Source organism: Mytilus edulis, chromosome 7 (assembly GCF_963676685.1).
Source record: "Mytilus edulis chromosome 7, xbMytEdul2.2, whole genome shotgun sequence".
Taxonomy (NCBI): domain Eukaryota; kingdom Metazoa; phylum Mollusca; class Bivalvia; order Mytilida; family Mytilidae; genus Mytilus; species Mytilus edulis.
Genome location: NC_092350.1, coordinates 29,925,607 through 29,948,715, shown reverse-complemented (window position 1 = coordinate 29,948,715; position 23,109 = coordinate 29,925,607). Strand labels below are relative to the sequence as shown.

The 23,109-nt window shown below is 31.7% G+C and overlaps 1 protein-coding gene across 2 annotated transcripts in view; it reads left to right on the top strand.

Moving 5' to 3' along the window:
• The window catches only part of LOC139481201 (signal peptide, CUB and EGF-like domain-containing protein 2), a 59,386-nt gene that overhangs the window by 4,568 nt on the left and 31,709 nt on the right, over positions 1-23,109 (top strand). The window contains exon 2 of one of the 2 annotated variants that reach the window (XM_071264360.1): positions 4,699-5,340. In XM_071264360.1, coding sequence (XP_071120461.1) covers positions 4,699-5,340 — 642 coding nt within the window. Of the gene's footprint in view, positions 1-4,698; positions 5,341-16,536; positions 17,303-23,109 lie in introns of those variants that run through there. The other variant, XM_071264361.1, reaches the window with a different exon arrangement.

Below are 23,109 nucleotides of genomic sequence, written 5' to 3'. Positions count from 1 at the left end.
CCTGTCAAAGCAAATAGTACAGAAAGTGGAGAGAAATTTTAAAAGACAATTAATCCACCATCTTTAATCCCAAATGTAAAGTATAAAACAACAGAAATAATGAGAAATCCATACGAATTGTGTCTAAGTGCTTTGACATGATAACATTCTCCATCTACATTATGACCAGGAATTTTAACAATTATAAAACCTAAATAGAAGATACACAGATGATCCATGACATGTTTTTTTTCTGTTCACTTCAGTGTTTCTGTTGTTCGTTTGTTCATATAGTTGATGTTTTTCCGTTTATTTTAGTTTGTAATCCGGATTTGTTTTCTCACAATGGATTTATGACCTTTGATCACCGGTGTACTACTGTTGCCTTTATTCATACATATAAATTGAGTTCTCAAAACACAAAAAACGATGAAAAGTTTATGACGGAGAACGTAGAACTATCAAAATTTTGCTCTCAATAATTTTCCTTCAATCATAGTTGGAAAAGTTGTTTAATCATCTTATATTACTTTCTAATAACTATCGCTGTTTATTCTTCTTTAATTTTTCCTTAAAAAAATAACAACCATTACTGTGTTATAATAAGATGTAGTTTGCATTGAATTGCTTTCGGGTGAAATATAAAGATGTATCTTAAATCAATTCATACTTTTGTTTATAATTTTAAAATTTCATTGGTAAACAATAACAATGTCTAGACGAAGAAACTAGCATTCGGTAGTAAAAGTATTGCACGTGTCATAAGATAATATACTGATAATTATCTTTACTTCTTTCTCAATTTTATTGTTGGTATTAAGTTTAATATGTTAATATACATAAAAAGGTATAGTCTTTAAATTTTGTTTTGAAGGAAAACTGATAACTTGTTTCAGTGAAATGAACATACAAAAAAAGAGATAAAAAAGAGCAAACATTATTGTCCGAAAAAGCTTTTCCTTAAATGGAAGACTACTCTAGTTCTATCAAAGTAAAATATTAAAAACGATTACCTCCCATTGAAATTTGTTTTTACTTAATTATACAGATTTAGAAACGTTGTCCTTGAATGATTTTGGATTTAGTTCTAAAAGAGTTCATCTGTTTGGAAATTGAGGAAATAGTTTAGACGCATACAACTTTTGTAGAATTAGTTTTCCGAAAGACCTTTTGCGATTGGACCACCAAAAGTAAACATGAATTATCATAGTCCGTGAATAACCAGTCAAGACCATACCTTGACTTATAATGGTTTACTTGTTTAAATTGTTACTTGCAATGGATGGAGAGTTGTCTTATTGGCACTCATACCACATCTTTCTATATCTATATATATTGAAATAAAAGTTGGAATTAACTTCAAACGGACTTTAACGAGTGGTGTCGACGTTTATGAGTTGACACTTTTTATTAATAATTTTAGCTTATTAGTAAAACAATCAACATAAAGCAGTCAATAGTATTGGATCCAAAAATTTCAAGGAATTGTTTCTGTCAGTACTTCCTCATCTACTCTATTATCCATTAACGAACTTGTCGCGATTCTGTGTGAAAATTTGTTATGCAGCATACGATTTCCCACACATTTATATAACAGATTGTATAATAAAATTGAATTGCAATCAAACATTCAAAGTGAAACTTGCTCCACTGTCAACATTTGTAAGTCCTTATTACAGTGGACGAATCTTGATTTGAAAGTAAGATTGTAGTCATTTTAAGGTAGATGGGGTGTCTAAATTATAATCCATAGAATCTTTTAATAATTTGCCAAAATGTAGTTCATATCCTGCTTGTTTAAAAACATTAATAAAAAGAATGGGTCACCGGACTTATTTTCACGCTACAGGTTGTTCAAAATTGTCAAGATTTTGTATAGATTATTCATGGAAAACCCATTTTTCCGCCATAAAACACAAACCACACCATAGAATTTTGAGATAAAATATGAGAAGATAGCTTCAATATTATGCTTTCAGATAAGAAAAAGAAAAAATGGGGTCACCGGACTCGTTTTCTTGCTACATGTAAAAATGGGTAAATTCCTAACACATTCTATTGTAAAAGTAACACTATCTGGATTATCTGCCCTTGCATTTGAGTTGCCTCCCCTTATTTGACAAAGTTGGACAAAAATGAATCAAACAAAAGGATTCTTATTTTTGTAAAATACAATCATAAATATGATCAAACATGGCATTTTCTATATTATAATGAAAATTCTTACACATGAATTACCTACTACTATAAAAATTTGCACATTTCATCAAAGATCTAGACCTTGTTTTCTAGTATTTCAAAATCCAAGATGGAGGAAGACACCCTATCTACCTTAAGAGTTATTTTTGGTCTATTCTTGTGAGATGTGGAAATTTCGAACTTCCGTTATGTAAATTATTTGAAACATCACTTGTTTAAAAGAAACCTTTTAGCAGTTATTTAAACAAACATGTCTAAAAATTAAAATGGAAAAGTCAATAAATATTTTTTTTTAAATACTGTAGTGGATTTCAAATTTAATATATATTTTAAACATATATTTTAATCTTCCTTTTTTTCTTGTCATGGTATAATCCTTATGGTTTACTTTTAATATGGTTTTATTTAAACATCCCGTTTTGATGAGCATTTGCACTTAAATAATCTGTATTGCAAAACTAATCATAATTCATTTCACTTTTGCACTCGAGTAACCTCCCTTCGCTCCATATTCTTCCTAAGCCTTCCTTGTTTAAAAGCTTGTTAAAAACCGTTTTCTTTGTCTACCTATGAGAATTATGAATATGTTGACAAGTTAATTGGAAATTAAAAGATAAAATCAAGGCAAAACTCTTAATAGCAATCTAACCTACACTTATTTACAATGCAGTGCTCATATTCTGAAAAGAAATCTTAACAGAAATTATATATAATTACCAAGAATGTTCAGATACACGATTGACAGGCTGAAATAGGATACTAATTAATATATTTTTTCAGTACATTTGATTGACATAATAATTAAGTATTATGTAAATAATTTCAGTTGGCGTTATACGTTAATCGGTTGACTATACCGGTAATGCATTTTGTTTAATTGGAATCACTGTAAAATGCTAGTTTGCTAAATACGTACCAGCTGGACTGGAAGATGTATTGATAAAAAATAAATCATTTACTAATAACGATGAATTATATCTGTGAAATTCGCACATGTTTCAAACACATCTTTATAACTTTTCAAACAAATCTCTGTCTGGCTGTTCTCTCTGTTGACAATGCCATTTGTGAAAGTCAATATAATTAGTTATCATTAAGAATTAAGTTTACCAGACACTTTACTGTACAATTTTAAAAATGCTTCATTAACGCAATGCTTTCATTAGGGGACTAACTAAAATTCATAACATAATTCCTACAATTTTATCAATCTACATCGTTTTATTTTGCATATGACTCAAAATTTCTGCCGACATATTATTCTTGTCATTTTTGTTTTGAAAATTCAGATGTTAAAAACAAACAAAACCAGGCAGGATAGGTATACACACGGACCCTCAGCCGCTGTATTGAAAAGCGTCTTTTTTTTTAACATTGTCATACAGCCGAAAGTTTGACTTGCCATTACACAAGGTTCAACCCACCATTTTTCTCTTAAAATATCCTGTACCAAGTCTGGAAAATGCCGGGCAGTTGTTATCAAATAGTTCTTTTCTATGTATGTTGGCGTGATTTTTTTTTGCACTTCAGTGCTGTTCCTTTGTTTTTCCTCTTATAGTTGATGTGTTTCCCTTGATTTTAGATTGTTTCAGGGATTTGTTTTATCTCAATCGATTTATGACTTTCAAACACCGGTATACTACTGTTGCCTTTATTTATATGTCTGATATGTATACCATAGACACATGTACAACTATACAATAAATGTTATAACGTTTTTTTTATATGCATTTAACCGCTGGGTAACATTTCATATTGAAACGTTACATAGAAGGTGTGATCCTTGGGTAATAAAATACCCTTGGATAATAGTTAAATTATTAATAAACAAATCAGTCTGCAGCACCGGAGATATCAATAATCAAGACACTTAGTACTTTTCGTGACAGTAATCGCACTGTCAATAAAGTGTCAGTTTATACAATACGCATGTGTTTAAGGTACAATACGGTATTCTTATTTGAAATAAAATCAAAGACATTACGCTTAATTTTCTTATTTAGTTTTTTTACAGGTCTCGTCATTCAATTCAATTCTGATAACGATTTGTATTAATAACTGCTCTAGTAAAAAAGAGAAGAGACTAACAAGGGAGCTATTAAAATCTATAAGTCGAAAAAAAAAATGCTATCAAAAAGAAAAAAGACAAACAGTTTTCAAAACACTGTGTACTATGTTACTAAATAAGACGTGGACACAAAACATGTGGTTCAACTCATGTGTTCTAAAAGTTTGCGAATTTCATGACGTGTGACCTTTCAGTAAAATCATTTTCAGAAGCCTAAATTTGACCTTTGAATTTTATTTTGAAACTAGTAATTTCTATCCTTAAAATGTGGTGTTGTTGACAGAATTTCACGGTAACTTCGACTAAACTTCGACGCCGTTCATTTGTGACAAAACCAATTTTTTATTGAGCTTAATCCCATAACTTTTTGGTATACCCTTTTATTTATTATTCAGCAAACATACCAGTTCATATAGGTTGAGATTAACAAAAGTTTCTTGTTTTTTTTTCAGTTTTGTGTTTATGTCTAAAAACTGCAGCTCTACAAGACAATATTGTAGATTTAGATTTACGTAATGGCGTCGTTAAAGGATACAGTCCTTATATATCATTTGTTCAACAACCAACAAAGAGTGGTAGCTTTTCGTGTGATAAACAAGTAGTTCTTAAAATAGATTTCTCTGGGAAGTACGATGGAGCTAGATTCATGTTTGAATATGGAGAACCTCCAAGAATGTGGACTATTGATATTTCAGATTCTCCAACAGGAGACGGTTACGGGGGAGATAATGGAACCACGAGTAATATGGCAGAAATGCAAGTGCACAATAAGCAACTGCGTATATATGGCAACAATTTGAAAGGTCACATGGATGCTTCGTCAGATGGTGGGCTCTTGATTCGAACTATCGATGACTTTATAAGAAAAGGGTCACGTGTTAAAATGGATATAAGTGATGAAAGACTCGAATATAAGTCAGGAAAAACGAAAGATTATATAGAATCAAGATTTTTATATACACTAAAAGGACAAGACACGGAATATGGATTAAAAGATTATAGTGTTTATGTTGGTTTAAATCGTGTCGTAGCCGGAAGTTACAGAAGCGGAAGTGGCCTATGCAGGGCGACCATAACGTTGTATTCATTGCCCGGTAAGTATATAAGGTGGTAAGGTAGAAATTTGTGAGCGATATGGATAATTGTACCCTTAGAAGTATTTTCACTAATTCTTATAATGACCAAAGTTTAACTACAAAGTATTTGCAGTGTGATTTTTAGAAGTATTTGAATATTTATCATGGATACCATCTAACTGGCTCAATTACCTAAATCAATCTAAAGTTAATAATGCTTTGTGGCATTTCAGATGCAAAGAATACATACTTTTCCAAAAAAAACGCCTAAACTTTCCCCCAACTGTATTTAAAAATACAGATTTCCCGAATAATGAAACCGTACATTTCAACTATGGGAAATATTGCTATCTGTTAGCTCATAGATGTAAAATTACATCTACGGTTAGCTTATAATAGCTTGATACTTTATACAGCATTGCAGTTATATATAATCAATAGTTGACAAGCAAATTAAACAGTATAAAATCAAAAAGTAATTATAGTGAAAACTAATTCATTTTTGAAAACTTAAAAACAAGAAGAATGTTTTTAGTCAGAATTATATTTTTGAATTGGAAAATCTGCCTTTCATTCAGAACTCTTATTTGGTTACTTGAATGAGGATATATCTGTCAATATTATTGTGTAAGTCTGCAGGATGTTTATATTTGAAAAACTGATACATCTGGATACAGGCCAGTTTAAGTACGATATGAGCTTAAACACTCTAACACTTTACAACAGCATGTTTAGTCTAAACAAGCCTCTTAATTGATCTTCCGTATAATACAATTGACTTCTACTTCAAAGCGGTAAATTACTCGTCATGGTAAATGTAACTTTCTGACAATGTAAGGATTAAATGCCAAATTTCATTTTGATACTTTGTACTGCATTGCAGTTATTCATAAAAAGTGTGTTTACAACCACCTGTAACCGAAATACAGTGTCGGTAGTAAGGTGACAAAAACGCTTAGGAACACAACTTGAATATTGATATTCTTGTACATGTCAAACTATTCGAACTCATAATACTGGTGACAATACTCAGCTTTATAGAAGTTATCATATTTTGTTTTTTTTATACCAATGGTAATTTTATACCTCGAACATTACAAGCACACGTACGGTTAATGATATTGATACGTTGTACTAAATTACAGTTATTCATAAAATGTGTGTTTACAACCACCTGTAATCGAAGTAATTTAGATAATACAGTTATTGAATTTTTAAATAAAATAAAATTCAATTGTACATCGGAACGAATCAATTATCTTTCCTGACGAAGGGTTATACTTGTTTTTTTCTCTGCATTTCAAGCACTTGAAATAGCAAATATCAAGAAAAAGAGTATGAAAATGAAAATTGATTATTTGATAATTTAGTCTTAGATCCCTGATTTTTTTATTCATTGTTATTGGATTTGAACTAGCTGTTAGTAACTGCAAGTAGTTTCAGATATGTACTAAGGTGTCTTTATATGTTGGGATGTACAAGTACACGGCCACGTCCAATATTAGTTAATAAATCCTGTTTTAAAATAAAAACCAATGCAAAATAATTGAAAACTATTCTGATGTATGATTATAGCTTACATGTATGTTATTGAACCAAAGACACTCAATTTTAAGGTTTTCAACAACAGTTTAACAAAATCATTATGATTTGGTTGACCGTTATTAAGTAGAACCCATGTCACGGAGGACATCGGATATGTTCCATTTGTCGTAGCCACAATTCTATCCTTGTTTCTGATGGTATCACTCAATTCGACATATCAACACAATTTTACAAGTCATGAAACCACATGTTTGTGAATGATTTCCTTTTCTATGATTGTGAGTGTGAGTTCGCAAGTGTTTTTTTTGCGGGGTCCGTGTACTGTTTTATTTTTACTTTCGATCATGATGTTTTTCTTCGACAAACATGTTTTCAATTGTAATGTTATATTAATAATTGTTATTTAATTGACTTTTATTAATGGCTATACCGTACCAACTTTTATTTTCTTTTTATTAAAATGTTCATAGAAGGTCTGTGTGAAGGTCGTTTATCTTTGTCTGGGGAAGGAGGGGGGAGGGAGTTCTAATAGCGAACTATTAGATAGTTTTGCTCATGGTGATTACGTGCGAGTTGTTTATATGAATAAGAATATCTGGAGTGAGTGCCAATAACACAACTCTCCATCAAAGTCACAATGAGGAAAAAAATATATAAGTCACAGTACGGCCTTCGCTCACATCGAACAGCCACCTATATAGGGCAAAAAAAGACTAAGGTGAAATAAATCAAACAGGAAAAATCAGTAATCTTATCTTTATAAAAAGCGAGAAACGAGAAAAACTACCACATAAACAAACGACAACCCCCGAACAACAAGATCCTGACGTAGAACGTGTTAAAAGAAATGCAGCAGGGTTAAACAATTTTGACAGGCGTCAACCCTCACCCTAACCTGGTACAGCAGTGGTGCAACATTACAACATAGAGAGACATACTGATATCAGTTGATATGGCTTAATATGCTTTTTGGTTTTTGTTTGTCTCATTAACAGTCGTACCACATCTTCTTATTTTAAAAAGCTGTGTTTGTTTCTACATTGAGTTCATTTTGTGATGTTAATCATGATAGAAGACGTTTGTACCTAAGGAAACGTAGACAACCACCCAAGCACAAACTTAAGTTTTAACTGCGTAATTATTATGATGAAGTAATAGTTTTCTTGGCTAGCATCGATTTTAAATAGATTTATATTCTTCCTTTGCTAAAGAAGCTCTTAGTTCGTGTCATAAACTCGCGATGGGAGGTTGCAATGACGGGTTTATGTTATATAAATTGCACTTTATGTGTGAATTTGATTGTTTTAAGATCATATAGAATGATTCAAATAGCACGCTGAACATAATAAACAGACAAGAAATTACATAACGCACAATGTTGTTTCAATTTTTAGTTTTAATACATTATACAAATAAACCACCAAAGATTTGAGCTTTATTAATTGGTAATGTTAAGTGCTTTTAAAATAAATAAAATATCTGGTCAATCTCATATTTTTTTCTACTTGATAAAAACTAAAAGGCAGACACTTCCGAGTGAGATCTCATCTTTGATTTGACGACGATTCAACTGAATACAAAAATGAGGAATTGACAACACTTTAATGTGGTTTAATAACATCTCGGAAAAAAATTTGAAGAATATCATCTGATATAAAAAATTTCAGAAAAAAACGTATTCAGGGGATATTGGCAAAACCTCTTTGATCTTAAAGTCAAATCGATCGTCAATATGAATTCGCTAAAATGCATGAATCACATGATATACAAACGGTCTTCAAAAATAGAAAGATACCTATGCTGTGCACGCTAAACTATAAATCGTATCAAGTAGCAACATGTAAAGTTTTGTTCTCTACGATGTTACCATTTGTAGGCATCAATCAATACAGTTATCTTTATTTTCCGATTTCACTCAAATATATACGGTCATTCATGATCACAGTAAATCACTAAATGGAAGTTTTTTCAACAGGTTTTAGCCGACAGGTGCCACATGTGAAGCAAATGTTTTTCTTGGGGTTCATGTTGCTCAATTTTTTGTTTTTTTATGCTGTGTTTTGTGTTCTTTTGTTAGTCTGTTAATTTTCCTTTTTTAACCATGGCGTTGTCAGTTCATTTTCGACTTATGAGTTTGAATGTAGATGAACACTACTTTATTGAAGAGTCCGACATATTCTCTATCGTCATAATCTGATAACATAAAAATACATTGTAAATAGTGATGTGAACAGATAAATACATAGTAAGTTTTCCCCAGAAAACTAATGATTAATTGGGAGTATGCAAGAACAGTAGGCAAAACTGATCTTAACCTTTTTGGGAAGTTTTTATACTTTTTGAAAATTTTCTTAAAAAGTCTGACAATATTGGTTTACACGTGTGTTCCTGTACTAGTAAACACAATCAAAAACCGATCCTAAAAGTTTTAGCTTAAAGCAACATGTAAAAGTATGGTGTCGCACTCTATGGCTTTTGATAAAATCTGATTTCAAGATGTTTTCTGCTAGTTTCATTAACACAAATGAATGTTAATTGATCGCAAAGGTATTTGAGAATTTTCTGTTTCATTTGTCAAAATACATATCCAACTCTTCAAAGTTGATTGTATTCATTTCCGCTTGAAATAATATACAGATTAAAGTCATTACGCCATTCTGTTTGAAATACTTCTGGAGATTGGAATGCTAAATATAAAACAATCAACATGTTGTAATAAAACAAAGATACACAATTTATTTTGATATGTTATGTGAACATTTACACAATTTATGTCTCAATTATAAACTTCGAGGCTTAAAGTTTGGAAATCAAAACACATTAAGAAAATTGAAGAAAATAATGACAGCTAAGACTAGACAATCTGATGAAATGTGTAAAAAAAATAATCACGTTCGCACCTAGACTCGATAATTGTTAGATCTGTCATTCGATAACCTATGATGTCGGGCTACTATAAAAGTCGCAATAAAATGTGCATATCATGTCAGCGCCTTTTATAGCTTATTATATTACGGTATGAAATTTGCTAATTGTTGAAGGCCGTACGATGACCTATCATTACTTACATTCATGTCAATTGTTTTTTGTGGATGGTTTTCTCTTCGCTTTATTTTTATAAAGCAATAAACAAAGGAAATAGAGTGCAGTTATCATGCGAGATCAAAATCCATAGTTTAAACTATGCTTTGTTGCCTTTAAATCTTAAAAGAGAATTTGATAAATAATAAATCGGGAGAATAATCGGATTGGTTAACGTTCCACGTATTTGAAGGTTTTATCGGATTTCGTGATTTATAAGTACACATGTACTATTATTATAATAAGAATTCTCATAAAAAAATTAACATATCTTTACCGAACAATTTCATTCAAGTTTTTAAGTGAACAGGCTGAAGCTACTTGTATGGTCAGACTTCTTATTAATCTGTCAATAGAAAAAAATTGTTAACAGCACAGGTATAGTATTTTTGAACTGGCCAGGCGTAAAACAACACCAGAAAAAGCCCAAGAGTTTTCTCTTAAATATACATTGATAGATGATAAGCATTCTACAAATCCATTCAGACACCCTTGTGTCCTTTTCTTTTAATAGCATAAATCGGAATTTGATACTTCAAAAGAAAATATGTGAAAAACATTCGGACATTTATGATTAAGTTTTACCACAGAATTAGTATACAACAAACATAATACATAAAACATGCAGTTAACGACAACAACTATTTTATAATCATGTTTGTGGTTTATAGGCCTTAGGATGTCTTATAGGTAATTCGTCCGGGTCATCTCAGTTCACCAAAATAATGTCTGGGAATTTAACCTGCATCCGATGTAAGCTATTCACAGTATCGTGGTAATTTATTCCCAACAATTGATAAATATCGTCCCACGATTATTTAGGGTATGCTTAAGGTATTTCAATATAGAATTAACTTTAAAAAGCCAATGCTTTGTTTAAGTACTATAGTATATAGGTGTAAAGTTAGGCTTGATCCTTTTACTTTAATTTGGGTATACTTATACTTGTAAGCGGTTATCGTTGTTTTAACTTGTTGTATAATTAATAAGAATGCAACATTCAGTCCCATTTATACCCCTTTGAGAATGATGTCCTATAAAATTTCCAACGATCACTTTTACAATAAGTTTAACCAACTGAATGAAAAATAATGATATACATTTTATTACAAACATTACACAAGGTTGATAAAGATTCGTCAAAGGGAAATACGTTCACGTCAACAATAAAGGTATAATAATTACGGTTGTAAAAGGCAGGACAATCCTTTTTAATATTAAATCAAAACTTTCTACTTTCTTTGATGGAGAGTTTGAAACTTTATTTGGATTAAAGTTTGACAGACGCTTTAATCGTTTTACTTTGTAGATTAAATATAATTTGAAAATTGTAGATTAAAAAAAATCACCTGTGATTTTTATCGCTGCATGAGGTGCTTTGGATAATGGTATGCAGGGATCAAATCGTCTGGTAATGGTTTTAATATGATAAAAAAAATCTAAATAAGAACGGTTCGCTGAAAAATGAAGTACAGATATATATGTACGTTGTATAAAATAAGGGAGCTACCATTTAATTTTTATGAGGGGGCTAGGATGAAAAATTTTGTCCTGCTTTTTTTTTTAGTTGTAATCCTTGTCCTGCCATTTATTTTTTACTCTATTTGGTCCTGCCTTTTTTTTTACTAGTTTATCCTGACTTTTTTTACACAAATTGTCATCCTGCTTTTTTTTTTTACCAAGTTGCTCATCCTGCCTTTTTTTTTACTCAAAACTCCTGTCCTGCCTATTTTTTTCAAATTTCATCCTAGCCCCCCCCATAAAAATCAAATGGTAGCTCCCTAAGAAAAAACAACACTTTATAAATTTCATGCGTCCGAAGTTCTTTTCTGGAATGTTCTTTCATCAGTAGCAGCTCAAAGCCGAGTATTTAAAAACGTTTCTCAAAAATATAATATAACTGGTTATGGTGTGTAAATGTAAGATCAACAATTTCTTACGATTTCTAAGGTATATCTCTATCCTATGGTGGCCGGTTAAGGCCATTTCGCGTTTTCGCGTTTTCGCGTTTTCGCCCATCATATTATATAGGGCGAAAACGCGAAAACGCGAAATCGCGAAGTCGAAAACGCGAAAACGCGAAGTCGAAAACGCGAAAACGCGAAAACGCGAAGTCGAAAACGCGAAAACGCGAAATATTTTTTCTTTCCGATTTCGCGTTTTCGACTTCGCGTTTTCGCGTTTTCGACTTCGCGTTTTCGCGTTTTCGACTTCGCGATTTCGCGTTTTCGCCTTTTCGCGTTTTCGCCTTTTCGCGTTTTCGCGATTTCGCGATTTCGCGTTTTCGCGTTTTCGCGATTTCGCGTTTTCGCGATTTCGCGTTTTCGCGTTTTCGCGATTTCGCGTTTTCGCGTTTTCGCGATTTCGCGATTTCGCGTTTTCGCCTTTTCGCGATTTCGTGTTTTATATACCAATACATATTCTTAGTATTTGACTTTATTTCATAATCTATTTTGTTCAATTCAATATTTTATCATAAATATTTGTTGTTTTTTAAGGTGTTTCGGTTAAGGTTTAACTACCAAGGCTTTTCCTCATCAGGTATCCCAAGCCTCTAACTAATAAAATAATCAGTTTCAAAGTAAAGTTCAAAGCATCCATACGCACAGAATTTAAAAATTCTGCATACCGGGATACAAGTGAACAAACACTTCAACAGAGTTTACATATACAATGTATAATTTTTGAAATAGATTTAAACAAAATACAAATCAATTCATCTCTCAAATAGAGTAGAATTAATAAAATACATTTCATCTCTCAAATAGAGTTGAAGTTCATATATATTCATTTCATCTCTCAATTAGAGTTGAAATAATTATACAAACAAACAAAATAGTTTTGTCACAAAACAAATTTATACAAATAAATTACTATGAGTAATAGAAAAAGATCTCTCAGAAAAAGGGATAAGAAAAAACGATTAATAAAATACAAAAGTAAACTCCGTATACATAATAATAACAAAGGCCATCTTAAACGCACAAAACACTTTCATGAAAATGTAAAAAAAGCTTTAAACTATATAGAAGTGTTTTCACGTGAGAATCTCACAAACTATGAAATATTAGTTCTTGCAAAGGGATTAAAATTTATTCCCAGTCCTGATGTAAAATACATTAAACAAAATCTCTTACGAGATTTTGACGAACTAGGTAGAAAAATGCATAAAAGATACACTAAAAGAAATTGAAACTTTTAAAACAAAACTTCTCCAAAGGGGATACTCGGAAAAAGATATCAACCCCATTATAACAAATGCACTTCATAAGGAAAGAAAAGATTGTCTAAGGTACAAGCTTAAAAACAAAAGAGCAATGCCTCCATTTGTTTTAGCCACCAAATTTAATCCTTCCTTCAATGGACTAAATAAAGCAATTAAAAAACATTGGCACCTAATTGAACAAAATGATAGCACAAAAACCATGTTTCCAAAACCTCCGATCATAGCATATAAAAGACACAAAAACTTGAAGGATCTACTTACATCCTCCAAGTTATAGGATAAACCAAGTTATAGGATAAATCACAACATAAAAGACAATGGTTATATCAAATCATAAACTGATTTAATTTAGAATACAATACATCAATACAAAGTTACCAGGTGTCGTATCCCGGTATGCAGAATTTTTAAATTCTATGCGTATGGATGCTTTGAACTTTACTTTGAAACTGATTATTTTATTAGTTAGAGGCTTGGGATACCTGATGAGGAAAAGCCTTGGTAGTTAAACCTTAACCGAAACACCTTAAAAAACAACAAATATTTATGATAAAATATTGAATTGAACAAAATAGATTATGAAATAAAGTCAAATACTAAGAATATGTATTGGTATATAAAACACGAAATCGCGAAAACGCGAAAACGCGAAATCGCGAAATCGCGAAAACGCGAAAACGCGAAAACGCGAAATCGCGAAAACGCGAAAACGCGAAAACGCGAAATCGCGAAAACGCGAAATCGCGAAAACGCGAAAACGCGAAAACGCGAAATCGCGAAAAGGCGAAAACGCGAAAAGGCGAAAACGCGAAATCGCGAAGTCGAAAACGCGAAAACGCGAAAACGCGAAGTCGAAAACGCGAAATCGGAAAGAAAAAATATTTCGCGTTTTCGCGTTTTCGACTTCGCGTTTTCGCGTTTTCGACTTCGCGTTTTCGCGTTTTCGCGTTTTCGACTTCGCGATTTCGCGTTTTCGCCCTATATAATATGATGGGCGAAAACGCGAAAACGCGAAATGGCCTTAACCGGCCACCATACTATCCATCAAATCTGTAAATTGTACAATAATTAAAGTACATTTTCGACCATTTTCGGTAAAGCTTAAACTTGCGTAAAAAGGAGCATGCTCGGGAAGATAAACCATATTTATTTACCTACATAAATATAATTATAGTAGTTTTGCGCTTTTTCTTCTTGTATGTTTAAAGAGGAATGGTCAATTTTCGCTGTAGTTGTTTGAATCAAACAAAATCTGAAAGTTGTCAAATCCTATTTGGATTTATAAAGAGTCCACATCATCTACTTAAAATATTTCTATACAACTTAATAACATTTAAGTTATGCAGCGCTACATGTTGCTGTTAAAGAAGGCATATTGATACAATATGCACATCAAAGGACAGTAGCTTTAAACACAAAAGTATTTGGTTTTGGTTAGCGATGTCCTTTTCGTACATTTTTCGGATAAATACTCAACGTATACCTAAATTGCAGTTTCCTGAAGTATTCTAGCGTATGTTGAATCATAGAAGTACACTTTAAAGTGAAAATTGAAAGTCTTGTGTAAAAGAAATTCACCTCTTTTACCCATAAATTGTATATTTTTTTCTTTCATGATATGGATTTCTGGTTAAATACCCCGAATAACTAAATGATTAACTTAAACTGAGATTACCAAGATAGTTTGTAAAGTTTACGTAAATCTTGAAATTATAGCTGCTTCGGTGAGAACTTCTTGCTTTACCTAGAAGTAGGACAACCACAATCTGGAAAGACCATGATAGACGCACAGGACCTGTGCAACTAGAACTTAAGAGTAGCCTCAAATTACTTTTCGACAATATTTTTCAAATTTGTCAGCTGAAAAAATGATCAAAATGTGTATGATGAGTCAAGTCACGTAATAATGTATAGACTGCTGGGTTGATTATGCTTTCGAGAACACACATTTAAATACATGAAATAGGTGGTTTTAAATTAAAGTGTTCACTCAGGCTATAACCAACTATAGGATAGTATTTGAGTTCCCGATTGTCATTGAAAAGGTTGTTTTGCTCTTGTGACCTCCAATGCAATAAGAACTCGGTAATATGATGTGGTGTTACTACCATCATTAGTTTTGAAGTTAAAGTTGAATAAACAAACTAAGTTAAAGAGAGTTACAATCTTATTTATAAAGAACATTATTAGTTATAATATATCCCAATTCACATAATATATAACAGATCAGTAATATATTATGGTCTGTTCATTTCTGGCCAAAGAAAAAACTTCCATATGTATGGTCGAAACAGTAAGTTTCATGTGAAAAAGTCACGAAACAAAAAGGCATCAAGAGAGATATATATATACACAAAAGGCCGGAGATATTTACACATAGGCCCAAATGTTAAAGAAAAGACCCCCCCAAAAAAAAAGAAAAAAAAAGAGTTAATTAATATATAAACGCCAAACATACTTAATCTTTATAAAAAGAGTAAATGCACAAATTGTATTATGAACGTTGAAATGAATTTAAGATCCCAAGATTACAGAAGATTGACTTGTTTTCTACATTAGAACTGTATTACAAAAGAATAAGAAATGTATATTTTGGTAAGTCATAACAGAGGGAGACAGGACAGGATTATTATTACGACTAATGAAATATATTCATATTCATTCGTGGCATATTGCCGACTTCCATGTCTTACGCATTTGTAAAGCTTTCGATGGATGCGACTTCAGCTTTAAACTCTATGATTCAGAAGTATGCTTAATCAGGAAGATTGAATTGCATGCTCTCTATTATAGTTCTTCAGAAACAACAATTAATATAGCAGAATCCTAAAAAAAAAACTACCTTATAAACTGAGGCTATCGTACACCTCTTTATGATGAAACTCAGTTTATCTTTTTCTCGGTTAGCTAAATATATATGTAAAATAATGTGTACCGGTCTATTTATTGCAATGCTTATCATACGCTTCTATCAATATTAATCATAACAAATATAATATAAATTCTTTTATTTGTAAAATTAAATTGACGATTTCAGAATTTCTAAAATGATAGATGGCCACTTCATCATCTTCAATTATAAAATTCCACTTAACAAAAAAATCGGTGAAATTGTCAAGAAAAGTCGCACTTAAAAATTCCCCCCAAAGATTTAATAATTTTAATGGCTGACTTATAATTTTTATAATTCGATAATATTCCTGAAATAATTGGTATCATTGTGTAAACGGGAACTCTTTTGACCTGACAGATAAAATCAGTCTGATCACAAATGACTTTCATTATATTATGAGTATAGATGTCCGTTTAATATCGCTGATTAATATCTCTCATTATTTTGTCGTTTATGATTTCTTCTCGATAACTTCTTGTAATTTTGTGACTGTATATTGGATACATTTGATCAAATTATAAAGTATAATTTCAAACCTTTGTGGAAAGCGCATGCTTGTGTATTGATTTTAACAACTTGTTGCTTATAGTAAATAGATATGTGTTAAGTTTATTATAATTTTCTTAACTTTAATTCATTATGACTTGCGAAATTTCGATATTCTAGACGTAACATAGAAGTTATTTGCATCAACAACCGAAGTGTAAACCGATAACTTTTTGATAATGGCAATGTAACAACATTTTGTTATTAACTTGCATTCGTTGGATAATGCACTTTTTACAGGGAAAACATTTAAATTTCACTATTTTATTAATCGTTCTTCTGCTAAAGTTGGAGGTGCATAAGTTTACATCCTGTGAAACGATATCATTTGAATATAATTAAACCAAGGCTTTAAAAGAAAGTGTAAAAATGGAATCTAAAAAATTTGTCATCTTAAAGAATCTGCATCGCATCACAACTAAAAAGACGTGAACTTACAATTCAATTGACATTTACGAGGGACGGAAATATGTCTTTCCTAAGGTGATATATATACTATGATGGATTCAAAAATTACCTAATTGTGGGATAGCCAATATTAATATACTTCAAGTGTTAAAATCGATAAATTATTTTCAACATGAAATTTAATAGGACATTACTAGTTTGTGGTTGTACTGTGTTATTCCTGTTGATTATATTTGCACCGACAGCCAATGCTAAGAAAGGAAAGCGGAAAAAGTCAAAAGGTAGGCAATTTTATCTTTCCACAATTTAATAGGAAATGATATATTCTAATTCATTTAGTTAAATATGCTTTATTATTTTTCTTAAAGCAAAAATTAGCTTCGGGCAGTAGTCGTCTGATCAATGAGTATGTGTGTGGTATTTTGGCGGGACATTTATTGTTGACTGATAGATGATTTAACTACTTGATTATTGATCATCAGTCTACCTTTATGTTTGGCTTGAATGATGTAGTTACTATTAAGAAGTTGTAATAAGTTATACCTAATTGTGTTAAAATGTGTAGCCCCCAAAAATACGAAACCGACCCTTTTGAGTCTGTCTACATGGTATCACAATATTTATTGAATAATTGTATTTGGCCGCAGCACAACAGAAATCAGTATCATTGGTTAAGTTGCTATATCTTTTTCGATATCTTTATAGAGATTGTCCATCCGCACTTAGTACGGTCATTCACTGGTCAAATCGATCAGTATTTTCTGTGACTTCGGAGCTTAAAAACTCTCTCCTGAAAAAACCCCACCTCTAATGGCAATAATATGTTTCGTAAATTATACTAATAAAAGGAATACACTACAAATATACTACTAATAGTACGTCAAAGTGCAAATAAGAATAAAAAAAGGAACAGATAACTATGCTCGTAAATCATAGGATTGATCACCAAAGACTCGTCGCATATAAAATGACAGATTTGTACATCTATCTTGTCACATGTTTTGCATGGTGTGCACTGACGTTGAATAGATTTAAGAGAGGGGTTATTCTTGTGTTATACATTGATATTATTGAATTAGAGATACTAATCATCTGATAACAAAAACTCAAATATACCAGCACGAACTTAATTTCGAGGTACACAACTTTTCTTAAGACATTTTGGCATGTTGAATAATATACTTAGCTGAAGCCCACCTTCGGGTGCCGGATTTTCTCTCTGCATTGAAGACACATTGGTGGCCTTCGGCTGTTATCTGCTCTTTGGTCTGGTTGTTGTCTTTTTGACATATTTCCCATTTCCATTCTCAATTTTATTGGAAGTTTTGGAATAATTTTCCAAATGACCATCAAATCTAAATGTGTTTAAGTCGTGTGAATTCCGGTTGAATATAATTTTTTATCAAAAACCTAAATCTACAATTTTTGTAAATTTGATATTTTTTTCATCAAATGACAGCCCTATAAAAATCCGTTCCTGTAGATTACAAGATTGTTTGTTAAATTTTGCTTTTTTTTCAAAATATATTATCAAATTTGATCATTACAGAATTAAAAGACATCTGACAAAAGTCCCTATAATTTGTGTACTTGTTAGAAATTCGGGGCATTGTTCTTTCAACCGCACAATATAGGTGGACTGATATGAAGCTGTTATACTGTAAATTAAGTTAACTACATCTATTGATTGATTAGTTGTTTGTTTTTTCTTACGTCCAGTGGCAAATAGTTCAGTTATATTCATTCACGACTACAATACCATTAGCGGTACAAGTTATTTTTGTACTAGATACGCCTTTCGGCAATTAATATCTCTCCAATGATGCCGGATACGGAAATATTTGTAAAACCCAAACGTGTGCAACCATTGAGGAGCTGACCTAACCCAAGAACCTAAAATCAGGAAAAGAATTTACAATAAAAACAATAGGAGATCCGTAATAGGGGAAGACCTAGATGAAGGGCGTCAAATTTGGCCTGCCATTAGAACAAGGGTTATTTGAATGGTACCATATATTAAGCCAGGCAATAGGCCACTTTCGGACCCCTCAAACAGTTGTTACAAAATTTCTGAACGTAGAGAGAGCGTGTGACAAACTCTCACAGCACAAGGCATCGATTTTAACGACCATATTCTGACCTAACATGGCTGCGTACTTATACATCCCGCAAAATCAAACAGACTCTCTCTTTGCCAAGTGTTTATTTGCTGGCCAATAGAAGACCAAAGGGAACAATAACCCATTCAAGCTGGTATAGATATAGTACATATTGAAGACATATTTGAAAACCGTCCTTGAGATAATAAGCATTCTGAGAGTATTGCATGACAATACACAGTCCCCTACCGGATAAAAATGTATTGTACTGGAACAAATCAAGATGATCAACTCATTTAAAACCTGATAGATTTTAGATATGAATAAAAGATGTGGGTACACATGTAAGAGAAAACAACAAAACAACACGAGTTAAATCAATCATACATTTATTAAGTTTCTTTCATAGTTTATAACCTTTGGGTTTGCTTTCTGTTATTATTAGCATTTTTATTATGTTCTTGTCTAGTCTTGAAATTTGATAGGGGCTTTGTCTTCAATCCTATCGTTTTTCATCAATTCAGTATATGATGTTGTCATTCAATTGGATGTAGTACAAAATGTGCAGACTCTAGTAGATTAAGAGTACTTTAGTATATCTTGTGAGTTTGTGTGATTGTTTGTTCATTGATAAAAAGATGATCACCCCTTTGTTTCCCTGAAGCTGAACCTTCTTTCATTTGTTTGTTCTTTATTTTTGTCACTGACTTCGCCCGTCCGTCCGAAACAAAAACTTTCGTAAAAGTTCTTGTGATCTTTGATATGGAATGATTTAATATTTGGATCTGCAGTTCAGTTATGTTGAGTAGGAGCGAGTATTATCAAAGCTTCTTTCAAAATAACTAAAAGTTTACTGCATCCCACACTCGTGAGTGTGCTTTTAGGTTCTAACAATATACAGTTATTTCCCTTGACTTAGGGTGATATCGATATTTGTTAACCCTGGAAGATTCATATTTCCCAAAGGCATCGACCGGATATTTGCTTTACTTTCAAAAGCGTCTCAAAATTCAGTAGGGGCCGAGTGGTCTAAGTAGTACTGTAATCACTAGCCAGTCAACACTGAGGTTGGGAGTTCGAACCCCGCTCGTGCGGATGCACTAGACTCCAATCTTAATTGACTAGGATTGTCAGTTTTCCTATCGAAGGTCGGTGGTTTTCTCCGAGCACTCCGGCTGCCTCCACCATTAAAAACTGACCGCCACGAAATAGCCTATATGTGGTGCTTAAAAGTGGCGTTAAAACACCAAAAATCAAATCAAAATTCAATAGATATTGCTGAATAACAAATGTGAATTTACTTAATAACACCAAATTGCTGAAAAGTGATTGAAGTTTATAACCGAAATATTGATAAATTCAAATCCAGTTTGTTTTTAGAACTTTCATGAATTTGACACTGTGAAGGAAGTAAATACAGGGGGAAACTGTTCACATTACCGTTTGTTCACATTCCTTGAAAAGAGAAAACACATAAGTTTGATTTTAAAGAGAAAAAAAAAACCCAAGAAAAAACACACGTGCTTTAATTGTTGGTCAGTCAACAACTTTGAATTATATATTTGTTAATTTACATCTTCAGTGACTATGTAGCAGTTGATGTTAAAGTTATTTGATTCCAAAGAAACGTATAGGTATAATTCAAGAAGGAAAGTAAATATCATGGTTTAAACGCATCACATTTTTTCATTGATGTTAACTTATAAAATATAGTATAAAAGTCCACTATAAAAAAGTTGTTATTTAGCAGTAAAACCACCTGGAAATTAGTTGTAACAACTGTATAATTTGAAAAGTATAATAAACCTTTTTGTCATAAAATATTTGCAAAGTAGAAAAGTCATAATATAAATGTATATTACACTGTACAAAGATTCTTTGAAGATATTTCAAATACTTGTTATATAATATATCACTAGTATGACAATAAACTTAAAAGAGAAACAACATAAACAAATTACCATACTTGTTTCGCCAACGGGTTGTAAAACAAAAATAAATCTTTATTTTCTTCGATTTAATGGGTGGTCTTTTTCTTTTTGAAATTTTTGAAAAAACGTGCAGACATTTTATTTCGATGAGATAATTGACGTTCATCTTAACTTGAAGTTGTTAAACACATTCGCAGTCTATTATTATATTTACTAGTTACTTCAAGTTCTTCCCTTATAATTGGTAACATTCATTTACATTGTAAAGAATTCCATAAAAAAGTATATTCGAGAAGATGCTAAAGGTACATGTTTTCACACGAAATTCCCCGACAACTCAATAGATATCCATCGTTTAATCATATATATAGAAATTGGTTCCATGGTTTTATTCGTCAGTGCTATATAAATTAGATTTTGAATACAGAAGTCTTGAAACTTTACATACAGTATTCATTAAAAAAATAGTTTTTGAACCATCTCTTCAACATCCAATTTGATTGATTATTTTTTTCTGAACGTACAGTGGAAATTCAAACATTTTGAGGAGGGGAACAATTTAACAAAAAAAAAAAAAAAAAAAAAACTCAAACAAAAAAAACCAAAAGGTAGGTCTTGAAAATTCTGCTGTGTCGACTGTAATAAAGTTTGGACTACCACTTGAAAATGAAGGAATGTTGGATTAGCAATGATAATTTGATTTGCAACTAACCACCTGTAGACCTCTTAGAGAGTTGTTTCAAGGGTTCTTAAAGTGCATATCTATACCTGATGCATCTGATTTAACGTCTATTTTCAAAAGAAGGAGGTTGCGTATATATACAAGATGCACAGTCATATGGACACCCATTTTAGCAAGGGTTTACTGTCGGAACAGGAAAAATATAAGGGTTTGCCATATAGTCATAACCTAGTCCAAAACTGAAGTAAGGATAATTATTTCAGTGCTTGCAAAAGTTGTGTTTTATACTTTGGGTTCGTACATCTATTTTGCTCTATTTGTTATGTTCAACCTTTTGATTTCATTTTTCACTTTCACTTTTTACATAATTGGTTTCGTTTCTATAACTCTACCTACCATTGTGTTAAATAGGAATGTTTTTTTTATGTAATAAAGAATTCGTATAAAATATGTTCTAAGTATTCCTACAAAAAAGAGATTTTGCAAATTTTTAATTAACAAAATGAGTTAACTCACGAAATGAGTATACATCCACGACGCAGCATTGCAAAAACACCTTGAAACAATAGAGAGTCATCTTTATTGTGTTTTCTTTTATAGACTCCATCATAGTTGTGAGTGTACGTCTAGCACGTCGGTATTATTGCTTTTGTAGTATTCTTGAATATTTACTTAGTTTTATTTTATTATAATTTGTACATTCCTAAAGCCATCCTGTTCATGTGAATGTGTTATTTTGTATTCTACTATGGTGTTTTGTTTTGTGGTGTGTGTCATTGTTGACATTTCTTATCCCCTTTTTAAAAATAGTCCTCTGGGTTCCATCACTTGAACAGAAACTGACTACCCTTTCATGACCATCATAACCTTCGTTTTAGATGGAATTTAATTGTTTACAACTATGATATATTCTTTTTATTATGTTTGTCCCCCTTATATCTTCTTCCTGTATCTTCTTCCTACTTTTAAAATATATTTGCCTCAGTTTTATAGCATATGCTTTCTTCACTGTTCAGACATTTTTTCTGTTAATCCGAACATTTCAATTTTTGTTTATATAGACTTTAGTTAAACGTTTCGAACCATATCCTTTCATAAAAAGATATGGTATGAAACTATCCAACTGACAACAATTAAGAGACCTTACGTACGACCTTCAATAATGAGCATCAACTACACCATATAGAAAGCTATGAAACGCCCGATATGACAAATTGTTAGATAATTAAAAAGTGAAAACCAACAACCAGATTTATTCATGTACAAAATAACAAACGAAAACAAATATGTTATACAACAACAAACGACAACTTCTGAATTACAGGCGCCAGACTTTGGACAGGCACATGTATACATACTGAGTCGGGGTTGAACGT